Raw genomic sequence first — 12,586 nt, forward strand, 5'->3', positions numbered from 1 at the left:
CTAACAGGCACGTGGAAGCTCCAGGGGCCCAGCCGCTGGGCTTCTGACCATTGGTCAACACTGGGTCACGTTTCCACGGCAGTAATAAACCATCACTGAACATGAGTATATGTGTATGTGTATAGTCAATCCTCACCAGTGCTCTGAAAAGGAAGCACTGCAATGTGCCAAACAACTGCTTCCCAGCACAGCCGAGGAGATCAGTGCCTACAGAGCTCGGATAACCCGCCCAGAACACGTCACCAGGAGCAGCAGTGGACTGTCTTGCTCCAAAGCCCCTGCTCACAGCCACTGAGCATTGACAACCCTCTTTGGCCAGGCCTCTCCTGCAGCTGGGTGCCCTCTGCTCCCCTCCACTGCAGACACAGCTGAAGTGGTGTCCCCAGGGTCAGGGAGCCCCTTAGAGAGCCCAGCACGGAACAGACACTTCATGAAAGCCATGGCCCCACCTGTGCTCTTAAAAAGTCTAATCCCACCCTTTTGGTCTTAGCAAGAGATGGGGCTTCCTGGAAGCCAGGGGTGGGCCTAGGCCAGGGGCGTCACTGATTCCAAGGCCTTCGTTTAAGGGAAGGAGCTTGTCAGGGAAAGGTCAGCTGGGGAGTTAATCTAGGCAGAAACAGGACATGAACCCAAAATCCACACTTTGGGTCTCCTGCTATGTCCCCAGCTCTTAGAAGAGCACCTCCGCAAGATGAGAGAAAGCCCTCTGACCACCCGGTCTGGGCCCAAGGCCCCGGGCCCAGCCCAGACTCCTCAAAGGGCACTTTCCTTTCAGGGCAGCACGATCTTATTCAGGGGGTCTATCTCAATCCACGTAATGCCAAGGTGTGTTAATTCCAGGATTCCGCTGGAATTCCCTTCCTCAAACCTCTTCTGCTACAGGGCTGAGAAATTTGATTTTTTTTTTTTTAAAAGGAAAAATACCCTCAGCATGATTTGTGGAGAAGGAAGCAAGAGCTGAGGAAGGTCTACCCCCCCCCGCCCCCACCTGTGAGAGTTGGGGAAATCTTCTGGGGGAACGGAGGCACCCACGGCAGAGCAGCTCTCCAGCACGGGGGGGGGGGGGGGGGGGGATGCAATTCTAAGAGAAACCCAGGTCCAAAGGGGAGAAGGATAAACCAGCCCAAGCTCTTAACAAACCAGAGGTGAAGGTGCTGCTGACACCAATCCTCGGGCATCAGATCCATAAAAGTCAGAGATTCGGGCGTCGGTTTACAGCTCAAGAGAAGAGGCCCAGAGCCAGGGCCGGGGGGTGGGGGGGGGGTCGTGGCCCCGGGGGTCTCCCGGGGCGGGAGAAGCAGCAGCTGAGCACGGCCCCCGGGCCTCCCACGTCTGAGGGTCCCTCCGGAGCCTCTCCCCTGCCTCTCCCTGGAGAGGGATTGGAGCCAGGACGGGTCTGGGGCAGCAGGGGCAGGCGGCACGGCTGGCTGCAGCCCACGCGATCCCGGGTGTGGGGCTGGCTCCACGACAGGGGGCGGTCGAGGCCTGAGGAGCCGCCGGGTGCTTTGTTACTGAGCAAACCTCCCAGGCACTGACTGCTGATGCATAGCTAACAGGGTGGCAGACACTGATTTATGTTCAACTCTCCATTTCATCAGCGAGAGTGGAGTTCACATTTTGGGGAGGGGGAGGCGGCCTGCGTGTGCAGACGCAAACATGCCCACGCGTGCACTCAGGCACAAGCAACGGTCACGGCGGCAACTTTTTTTCCCCCTTTTTAGGAGGAAGGGCGAGGGGGCGAGGCAGCCTGGCACGTCAGGAGTAACCTTTTGTCCACGGTTGCTAGGAGCCCCGGCCGGTCATCTGCCGCTGGGCAGACGTTAGGCACCAGGCTGGTTGCCGGGCGGGGCGGGAGCACAGACTGACCTTTGTGGAGGTAGTGTTGGCAAGAAAGAAAGTCTTTTTTCCCCCTCTCTCCTGCCCTGGCCTTTCCGCACAGGCCGGGTGAACGTGGGGCAACGTCTGCGAGTGGGTCCACGGCAGGGAAGGGAGGAACAGCCCGGTGCACGACGCTTCAGAGTGGCAGGGGTTCATAAAGGCCTCTTGGGCACCCCTCGCTAGAGTGATGAGCAAACTAAGGTCCAGACAGGGGAGGGTGGCCCCCCAAGGACACACAGCAGTTTGGCAACAGCGGGGCTGGACTCAAAGCAGGCGTCCACCTCCCAGGGTAGGGGTCTTCAGGCTTAAAGGCTGCCCCTGGCTTCATCTCAGTAACGGGAGGGGCGGGGGGGGGGTTCCGCTGTTGCAGGCAGCAAGTCAGTTTGGAAGAGGCGGGGGTTCGGGGTGGGAACAACAAGCGCTCCCACCTCCAGCCGTGGCCCAGGGCCCAGCGTTTGCGGCGCCCCGCCTCTGCTCTAATCCTTCTCAGCGGGGGTGACCCTGCCTTCTGTCAGTCTGGAGGCAGACAGCAGGGCGAGGGGCGGGGACGAGGGGGTGCTTCTGTCCCCCGGAGGACCCCGCCTGCTCACCCGGGACACAGCTCCTCTGTCCGCTCCCATGGACCGGTGCACCTATCAGATCCCCTCCGCCCACAGGGAAGCAGACAGGGCAAGGGGCTGGGGTCAGAGAGCCGGCCCAGAAAGGGGAGGAATCTGCTCCCCAGCAGACAGGGAGTTCCTCAAGAAGCTCCGAACCCCACCACCCCGCCCAGGCCTCTCTTCCCTGAGCAGCACTCTGGCCAAGCTGAGCCTCGCGTTCCTCTCCCAGACAGTGGGAATGCTAGCAGCTCTCAGGCCTACCTGACAGGCAAATGAGATCACAGACGGGGCGCCTTCGCTGACCTGGAGGGTGCTCCACCAGCAACTATGAGAGGGCTTCAGCCAGTTCCACTTTAGGACCTGCGAGCACGGCTGGGGAGGCCAGGGAGGGCTAGCCTGGGCAGCCACGGGACCACATACGGGGTCTCGTCCCCTGCAGAGGGAAGGCTCCAACAGGGTAGGAGGTACCGGACACTCGGCAAGAGGCTGACTCTCAGCCCCACACCTGCCTCCTGCTCTGCCCTACCCCGCACCTCAGGCCAAAGCAGGCCTCCTCCTGGCCCTGCTCCCTGCGCCCCCCGCCCCAGCTAAAACATCCAGCGAGGGGTCACCCGTCGAGGGCAGGGGGCACCAGCCACCGCACTCAGTCACCACTCCAGCTCAGGCCTGGCCACCTCCCATGGGGACCACAGCCTGGGCTTCACACCTCCATGCTGGCCATCCTGCCGTGAGCCCAGCCCCTCTAGGCCACTGGTGCTCTTCCTGGGACCATGTCACTCCCCTTCTTAGGGACCTTCCACGGCGCCCCTCTGTCTTTAAGTTCAAGTCCTTCATGTGTCTGTCTGGACCTCCTGCCATCCCAAACTTACCCTTTCACATCCACGCCCAGGCACACTGGCTCCTCTGTGTAATCACCCCTGCCTCCTTCACCAGACAGTCTGTGTGAGCCACTGAGGGCAGGTTCCCTGGCTGCCTCCTTAGTCTGCAGTGCTCAGCATGGCTGGGTGGCTGGGAGGTCGCTGAGCCCTTAAGAGACCATGTCTGGCCGATGAGCTAACAAGAAGCCGGGGCCAGGCCTCACATGGTTCTAGCCTCAGATTCACCAGTTGTCCAGTGGGGATCTGGGCCCTCACCCATCAAGTCCTCCCTAGTAGCAGGCTTTGAAAGCCACAAAAACAAGGTGGTTTAATTCTCCCAAGTCTCCCCTAGTCCCAGACTTGCCCTCATCAGCACAGAGTAGTCCTTCCTGTTGCAGCAGCTTTCTGGCAGGAAGAATGTCAGCTCACTCTGCTGCTGCCTGCTTCCCGCTGGACAGGAAGGCAGGAAACGGCCCAGCTCTTGCGAACTGCCCGAGCTGCTGCTGCCGGCATGTTCTCATCTGCTGGGCTTTGATCTTCCCTGGAAACACATCACCCCACCCCAAGGCTCACAGTCCTCAAGGATCTCTGCTGGGCATCTAGTCTCTGCTTGGTTACCACCAGTGTCAAGGAGCTCACTACTTCATCATTAAATGAGCAGGTGGTAGAAATGTCTTCCCTACAAAGACTTCAAGTGGTCTCCCTCTCCTTTTCTCAGAAGGATCTGCGATCTACGGGGCTGACCTCACAGAGGCAGGGCTGAATATCTTCTACATGGCAGAATTTCAGATACTTCAAGTCAGTCATCAGAGCCCTCCTGAGGCTGCTTCTCTCCCAGAGAAACACCAGCTACTCCAGTGGGAGATAAGCAGAGAAGTGTATCCTATAATCTCAACAGCAAAGGACCAAGGTCACGTGTACCTCCCTCCCTCTTATTTCTGGATCATTTCTCTGCTTCCTGGGCTATACACATCATTTGTTTCTTCTCCTCTCTCCCCCTGTAACCGATGGGGAGGGGTTCTCTGGGACAGACCTCAACCTCCTTCAAAGGTGGGTGGGCTGGCCCAGCAGAGACGAGGACTCACTGGAACAGGGGACATGTCAAGTCCTCCATGTCCCCCACCGTGGCGGAAAGTCTCTAGGCATGTTCAGAGCAGGAGGGGCTGGGCTTGGCAAAGGGAGCTGGGTCCCCCAGGGCTGCCTTTTCCAGAGAAGGCACAGTCTGTAGACCTATGACTTCTGCTGGCATCTGAATGGAAACATTGGCGCCTTTTGAGAGAAGATGGCTAGAGTTTCTCCTTCTCCTTCCATTATTTTTCCCCCCTTTTCTCTTGTGCTCTATTCTCTCTTCGTCTCTTAGACAATCAGACATGTACCTACATTAGGACCCTGACTGCTGTGGAAGAACACGAGAATCAGGAACCAGGAACCTGGGTTTAGGCTCTGATTCCAGCCCTCGGTTGATAACTTTGGGCAGGTCATTCACCTTTCTGAGTCTCACTTTCCCAATCAGCCATGCCTCCTCTGCAGAAACGCTGTGATCAGAATGAAAGCAGGCTGCATGTCCAAAAATACTTCATAACTGAAAACAATTATTGGAATTTAAAACAAAACAAGAACAAAAACAGCCTGTACCCAATGCTCCCTTCTCCGTGACCCCCTGCCCTCCTGCAGTTCTCCAGCTCTGGACCTAGAAATCCTCATTGGATGGTGCCTCCCTTCAAACCACCTTAGGGCCAAGGAGCTGGGGACCCACCCAGACCAGCAGGCCTGGCCAAAGCCAAGCTGAGTTTGCCAGATGTGCAGCCCAACTGACTTCAGCTGCGTGAAAAAAAATGCCACTGCTTGATTATGTAAAATCCATCTGGATCCAAAGCAGAAAATCCAAGTGGGAAGGGCCCTCAGAGACCATCTGGTCCACCCTGCTTTGTCTACTGCTGAAGAAACTGGGGCCCAGAGATGGGGAGCAACTTGCCCAAAGTCACTCAGCAAGCACATGGACAAGCAGGGGGCTACAACACGTGTCCTCGGGCTCCAGAACTCCAAGTCCTTCCCCACTCTCCACACCACCACCCCTGGACCCGCCTAGCCTGGTCAGAATGCTGGACCTAGAGCTTGGGGGCCGGTTGGGCTCCACTCCTAGTAACACGAGCAACACAAACTCAGTTCAAACATTTCCTGGGTCCCCAGTGCACACCAGGTGCTGGGATGCCAAGATTGAGGCGGTCTTTTTGTAAGGAACACAAAGAATTAGAATGTCCTTGCTACGGTCTCCCATGACCCGTAGAACCCCACAATATTCCCCAATAGTGAGGTGTGGCCAGGTCAGGTCCCAAAACATCTCCCCGTCGGCCCTCAGCTTGCTACCAAACACATCTCATGCCACAGGACCACGGGCACTGTCCGCCTCGGAAACCCCAACACCGAATAAGGAAGAGCAAACAGATGGGACCTAATGTGAAGATGGCCAAACCTTCTGACCCCAAGTGGAGCCTTGCAGCCTGGCAGTCAGAGGCCTGAGGCAGTAAGTCCTCTGTGTTGCTTTCTAAGGGGCCAGGAGTGGGGGTGAAAAGCTGGTCCCTCACACCCACCTTGGAGTCCTCAACTAAATTTAGCACCAACTAGGGTTGGAATCCTGACCAGAAAACCGGGCTGGCCACCTTGGGACAGGGTTTGGCCAAAGCTGGATCAGCCAAGCCAGGCTGGCTCCTTGGTGCAAAGCCCCTCCTGCAGCAGAGCTGCCTGCCAGGCCGTGACCAAGCAGGGGAAGAAGTGCAATTGTTGGCAGGAGATAAAACCCTCGATACCATCTCTACTTCCCTCCTAATATCAGAGTGGCTGCCTGCAAGGTGCGCGAGGGTCAGGGCCGGCAATCAATAGCTAATACTCCTGCTGGGAGACGGCCTGCTCCGGAAATGGGCAGCCACTACCTCCTTCCAGAGAGATATCCTTTCCCCGCAACAGTGACCCAGCCTGAGCAGTTCAGCACCCTGACTAGGGAAGGACCTCGTCCACCTTCATCTGACTGATGGAGAAATGATGCCCCTTGGGGTGGGAGTAGGGGTAGGGGTCTAGCCAAAGTCACCCAGGAAGCAGAGAGGCTGGGACACAGCCCCCTGGTTCAATGATCCAGGAAGCTCTTGATGGTTCACCCTGCCTGGGGATCAGAGAAGACCTCAAGTCAAGAGGGTGGGTCCAGGAACTCCCCTGGCGGTCCAGTGGTTAAGAATCTGCCTTCTAATGCAAGGGATGCAGGTTTGATCCCTGGTCAGGGAACTAAGAACCCACATGCCGCAGGGCAACTAAGCCCGTGCGCCACAACTACTGAGCCTGTGCGCCACAGCTAGAGAGCCTGTGAGTGCCGCAACCACTGAGCCCACATGCTCTGGAGCCCGCACACCACAACTAGAGAAGCCCACACCCCACAGCGATGAGCCCGCACGCCGCAACGGAAGATCCTGCATGCTGCAATGAAGATCCCACGTGCTGCAACTGAGACCCGACACAGCCAAATAAATATTTAAAAAAGAAAAAAAAAAAGGGGGTGGATCCGAAAGTTACCTCTGTTTGATGGTAGCTGGTAGTGGCTAAATAAGGACAGGAATCAGTCTGGGCTTTCTGACCACACACCCCTGAACGTCACATGGGAGGGCCGAAGAAGTATGTCTGGAATTAGGCCTTAACCATGGACAATTGTACCAAAGCAGGAAGTTGGGACCTGCCCACATATCAGGCAGACCTCTCCTTGCCCCAGACTCAGGCCAAAGAAGACGACGACGGCCTATTTAAAAAAAATACAGCTGGCTGTTGTCCACTTCTCCTGCCACAGTGGCCTGCACTGGGCACCCAGATGCCAGCAAGCAGCCTCAAGAGGGATGCACACAGGTGGAGCCTGGTACCTGGGTGAGCTCTGCCCACTAGGCAGGAGAGCCACATCCGCACTGTATGAAGGGCAACCACGGCATCATTGGTGAGGATATGTGAGCCTGGGAAAGAAGTCCCAACCAGAGAGAACACCATGGGAAAGACCACCAGCTGGGCGCAGAACACCCGTCTGCAGTGGCCAGGAAGACGGCTGCCCCTTGGCATGGATGGCCTTCTCAGTCAGTAGCCCCTTGGGTTTCTCCTCTGGGGGAAAGGGAGAAGCCTGTCAGGCTCCTGTCTTTCTTGGGTTCATGGGTTTCCAAGGCTTTGAACGTCTCACTCTCTCTTGGAAGTCTGGCCCCTCTTCCCAATGTCTGTGGCCTTACCCCAAGCCTCACCCGAGGCAAGGCCTGGTCTGGTCCAACCTGAAGCCTATACACCCATTTCCATCCCCGGGACAAGGTCCCAGTGTGGACCATATGCTAGGAATGCATATAGACACATGCATGGCCATCCAATGTCTTGAGTTTCCATCCCTAAATCCCTCTTACTCCTCTCACTGCCATCTTGGTAGGCGACCTGCTGTTTCTGTTGGAGAACACCCATATTTCACTGATTCCCTTTCCTGCCTGGTATGTAGCATGTCCTAACCCTCCTCTCGGGGGAGTTAACATCAACCATGATGTGAGACCTTGCAAAGCAGAAGTGTCTTCCAGGTCACCTCCCATCCTGGGAGGAGGTCACGTTAAAATCCCCAAGAGGTGCCTGTCCCATTTTTGCTAAGATACCTCCAGTGCCAGGGAGCCCCTGCCTCCTGCGGCCCACGGCTCACGGCGAGATGCACACGGCGCGAAATTCCGGCTGTAACCAAGCCAAAGGCTCCTCAGACTTTGCCTCACTGGTCCCAGTTTTGAATTCATGAGCTACACAGAGAAATCTCTGCCTTCTCTTCTAGACAACAGCTCTTTCCCAATTCTTATCTGGAGGAGCTAACCTTTCAAAAGGTGTGAGGAACTCAGGCAGATTCTCAAACCCAGCCTGAGACAGGTTGGAAAGAATGTCACACTCAAGAGCTTCATCATAAAAGTTCCTTCCAGCCCCAGACACCGATCTCCCTCTGACAGCCTTTCCCAGTCTCAGTCTGGTTTAAATCCAAGGAGTTCCCGGAGGGGACAGCGGAGATGTAGGAGGAGGCAGGGTGAGGGTGAGGCAGGTGCACCCACCCCAGCAAATCAGAAAGCCACCTCCCCACACCCCGCACCCAGACAGCCCAACAAGGTGTCTTTCAGAGAAGACCAGGCTCTCAACCCACATGAGAGCTGCTCCTGCCTTGGCGGGCAGAGCACGGGCACAGATGCTTGTGGGACGCCGTCTGTGATCACACTTGGAAAAAATCAAGTGGTTAACCAGAGGGAAAGGATTCCCAGACCTGCCAGGATGGTGGGTTTTTTGTTTTTTTTTAGATTACGCCTAAGGTTTGTAGTTTGGACAGGCAAAGTAAACGATGACAACGACAGCAGCAACAAAACAGAAACAAAGAGCAGTTTACTTGTTTAAAAAAGGAAAAAAAAGCCTTTTGTTAAAAGACAGCTCTACACGGACTTGGAAGCAGCCCGCCGCCGCCCTGACCAGGGGCGGGCTGTGTCGTGAGTGCGAAGCTGGTGTGAAGAAAACAAACTCCGGCAGAAGTGACAGAGCACATGCAGGAGGGTGTCTGCTCTCCATCTTTCTTTTCTCCCCTCCTCGGTTTTTGGAAGGGGTGGAGAGAGGGACAGGATGGGAAGGGTCTGAACCAGCATAAAGCAACTGTATTTAGACCATGGCAAACTGAGCTACCACTTACTTCTCTCTCTCTCCCTCCCTCCCGCCTGCCCGGGGCCTGGCCTGGAGTGAAAGGAGCAAAGGACGGAGGCCCAGCACGTACCTGAAAGAAACCTGGCGGGATGGGGCCTCCCGGCATCCCATCGTTCGGGGGAATGTTGCCAAGCACCGGGCTCGGGGCGGCGGCTGCGCTCTGTGGGGAAGAGAAGGTGGAAAGTGAGAGGCTGCACCCACATCGAGAGACGGGGAGTTCCCACCCCCACCCCACTGCCATCTACCCACGTCCTCCACAGACTCCCCCCCCGCAAACACCACCTTCCCAGGTGTGTCACTCAGTGGGCGAGGGATGAACTCTCTGAGCCTCCATTTCCTCATCTCTAAAATGGAAGGACGATGCCCACCACGTGCACACACCCTGCCAGCCAAGCAACAGTAGCTGTTATTAACCAAGGATGCCCTGGCTTCCCCCTTGGCTGCTTTGTGAAGCTCCTTCAGGGCAGGCGAGGTGCTTCCTAAATGCCTGTGCCCTCTCCAAGAGGCTGGCATGTCGTACAGAGGAGAAGATCAATAAAAACCCACGACGTAATGAATAAACAGACAGCCCAGCTGGGAAACGTCCCCAGAGAGGGTGGGGGCAGACAGGCACGTTTTTGGCACCGTCTGGGTCCTGGGTGCTGTAGATGAGGTAGGCCACACGATGGGGAGACTGTCATTACTTTTCCTTTTAAATGCTGCTATTCTGGCATTTACCTGGTACATCTGCCTCAACAAATGCCTCCCGGGGTGAACAGACGTTGCTCTTCCCAGCCTGGCCTCCTTCCAGACAATCTGTGTCCCACCTGTTCACGTGGCCGGCATGTCTGTGCCTGGCCCTGTGCTCACATGGGAGGGTGAGGCTGATCAGGAAGCCCCAGGCCTGACTGGCCCACCTGGGCCCTGCTCCTCCCCACTGACTCTACACCTCCCAGGGGCTCCTCCTGCAGGAAGCCCGCCTCCAGCCTTGAAGGTTCCCACACCCCACCAGGACTGAGCCTCTGAAGCTGCATCACCAAGCATCTCCCAGGGGTCTGACTGGTTCTCTGGGATGAGAGCGAGCCCCTCGGGGTCAGGAAATGAAACGAATGCAGCCTGCCATCAACACCTTGAAGGAATCACTTCTCTTGTCCCCTCCTCAGCCAGAAAACAGGACCCAGAACTCCTAACTTTCAACTTGGGTGGAAGGGAATAAGGGAATATGTGAATCTCCCAAACACACTGCATGCAGCAAGAAAACGGACAGCCCTGGGAATCAATACATTGGGGTTCAAGCACTGTTGCCTGTACTAGCAAGGGACGACGATGGCAAGCCACTCTGCCCTTCTGCACTCGTTTCGTGTCACTGTGGTCCTGCCTGCTCATAAGGGTTGGGGAGGATTAAGCAACGGGATGGGCTGTGTTTTGTAAGCCAGGAAAGCTGGTAATGTGGAAGCAAAGAGGATTCAGCAGGCCCACAGTGGCTGTTTTAACAGACCCCAGGTAAAAAACAGGGTGGGATGGGGCTGGCTACTCCGGCCCAACCTTTCAAAATGATTCGGCGTACAGAAAAGCAACACTCCCTGTAAAGAGATTCTGCCAACTATCCTGTAATGTGTTACGAACACCCCAAAACACCAGGATCAGGTCTTCCCGTTCCCACCTCCTCAGCTTGGAGGAGAAGCCACACGTAGCCAGGCCGAGCCCCTGCCCCAGGACTATCCAGTATGAGGGTCGCCTGGGGGAATATGCCAGGTTATCCATTAGCTGCATTGTTTGTTTGTGGTTGGTGGTTCTGTGAAAATGCAACTTTTTATGATTTACAGCCAACGATTACTCCCCAGCAGCACAGGCAGAAAAGTTTTTTTTTTTTTAAATAGGGTGAGGTAAACATCCTCTTATATTTTCTTCAAGTTCTTTCAGAGATCGGTTTTACGTTTAACTCTAATCCTTCAGGAACTTATTTTGGTAAAGAATATGGATTTTACTCCTCAGTCAGTTGGCTCAGTACAATTTTTCCCACTCATTTGAAATCAGAGACAAAAATTCTTACACAGGCATGGGTCTGTTTCTGAGCTTTAAAAATTCTGTCCTGGACTTCCCTGGTGGCGCAGTGGTTAAGAATCCGCCTGCCAATGCAGGGGACACGAGTTCGAGTCCTGGTCCGGGAAGATCCCACATGCCGCGGAGCAACTAAGCCCGTGCGCCACAACTACTGAGCCCGCGTGCCACAACTACTGAAGCCCACGTGCCACAGATACCGAAGCCCGCGTTGCCTAGAGCCTGTGCTCAGCAATAAGAGAAGCCACTGCAATGAGTAGCCCGTGCACCGCAATGAAGAGTGGCCCCCACTTGCCGCAACTAGAGAAAGCCCGTGTGCAGCAACGAAGACCCAATGCAGCCAAAAATAAAAAATATATAATATTTAAAATTCTGTCCTAATTCTGTCTATTCTAATGATCAGAGTTTTACAATGTATTTTATCATCTCCTTCAATTCTTTAGTGGAAGTTTTCTTGTTTATTTTTACTTACACCCCCCCAAACTTCCTATTGTTTATAAAAGTCATCTTCCTACCAAAAGAGTTTCTTATATATATAAAAATTTGGAGGAGAACTGACACCTTTCCCAAACAGAGGCACCCTCCCAGGATGTGATCTTTCTCCAGTTATTCACATCTTTGTTGAAGTCACCAGTCAAGCATGGTGACTGGACCAACGACAATGATCAGAAAGGCGGGTGAGTGTAGGCGATACGTCTGGGAAAACCAAAACCTTCTGTTGCACTGACTAAACGTTTTATTCGGCAAATGTGGCACTGACTTGTTCTCAGGGTGAGGATGAAGAAGATGGAGCTCCTGACAACAGTGTGAGAAGGATGGAGTGGATGGCCCAACCCTGGGTGGGGTGGATGGCGGGGGCCATCTGGCCTGATGCTCAGAAACGAGCAGGGTATTTTCACACCATCTCTCCCTGAACCCCCAGGCGGCCTTCTGAGGCAGACACAAGAACCCCTAATTTACAGACAAGAAAACAAATATCTACATGGAGAGCAGGCTGAAGGTGGCCTTTTTCTATCTGTCCTCCTTAGAGTCCACATCTACTCTTCCTCAGCCTTCAGCTCAGAAACTATGCTTTGTTTTTAAAGAAAGATCTGAAAAGCTTCAGCAACTCAGTTCTTTAAATTAGCATTTAACGTTTAATATAAAACATTTGCCTATTATAAAACATAGCAAAGTAAAAAGAAAATTAGTCACTGTATTTTGTTAAATAATGTCATAAGCACTTGTCCCCCTCTCATTAAATGGCCAAAGAAAACATGATTTTTCAATGAGCCTAATATCATTATTCAACCAATTTAATTAACAGGGCATTGCATCCGTGTTTGCTAACTTAGTAGATACAAAGTCATATCTCTTTGATCTCTGGTATTTTTGACTTATCTTTTGGATCACTAACCTTTTGAAACGGTTTACACTGGCCATTTAGTAAAACAAATGGCAAATCATTCATGTCCTTTGCTATTTAGTTATTTGACTTTTTTCCTTAGTGATATA

The 12,586-nt window shown here is 54.3% G+C and overlaps 1 protein-coding gene across 4 annotated transcripts in view; it reads right to left on the minus strand.

The window, feature by feature from the left end:
• The window catches only part of SSBP3 (single stranded DNA binding protein 3), a 164,526-nt gene that overhangs the window by 40,857 nt on the left and 111,083 nt on the right, over window positions 1-12,586 (minus strand). For all 4 annotated transcript variants that reach the window (XM_060022512.1, XM_060022517.1, XM_060022527.1 and 1 more), the window contains one exon: window positions 9,123-9,212. In XM_060022512.1, coding sequence (XP_059878495.1) covers window positions 9,123-9,212 — 90 coding nt within the window. The remainder of the gene's footprint in view (window positions 1-9,122; window positions 9,213-12,586) is intronic.

This window comes from Delphinus delphis, chromosome 1, assembly GCF_949987515.2.
Source record: "Delphinus delphis chromosome 1, mDelDel1.2, whole genome shotgun sequence".
Taxonomy (NCBI): domain Eukaryota; kingdom Metazoa; phylum Chordata; class Mammalia; order Artiodactyla; family Delphinidae; genus Delphinus; species Delphinus delphis.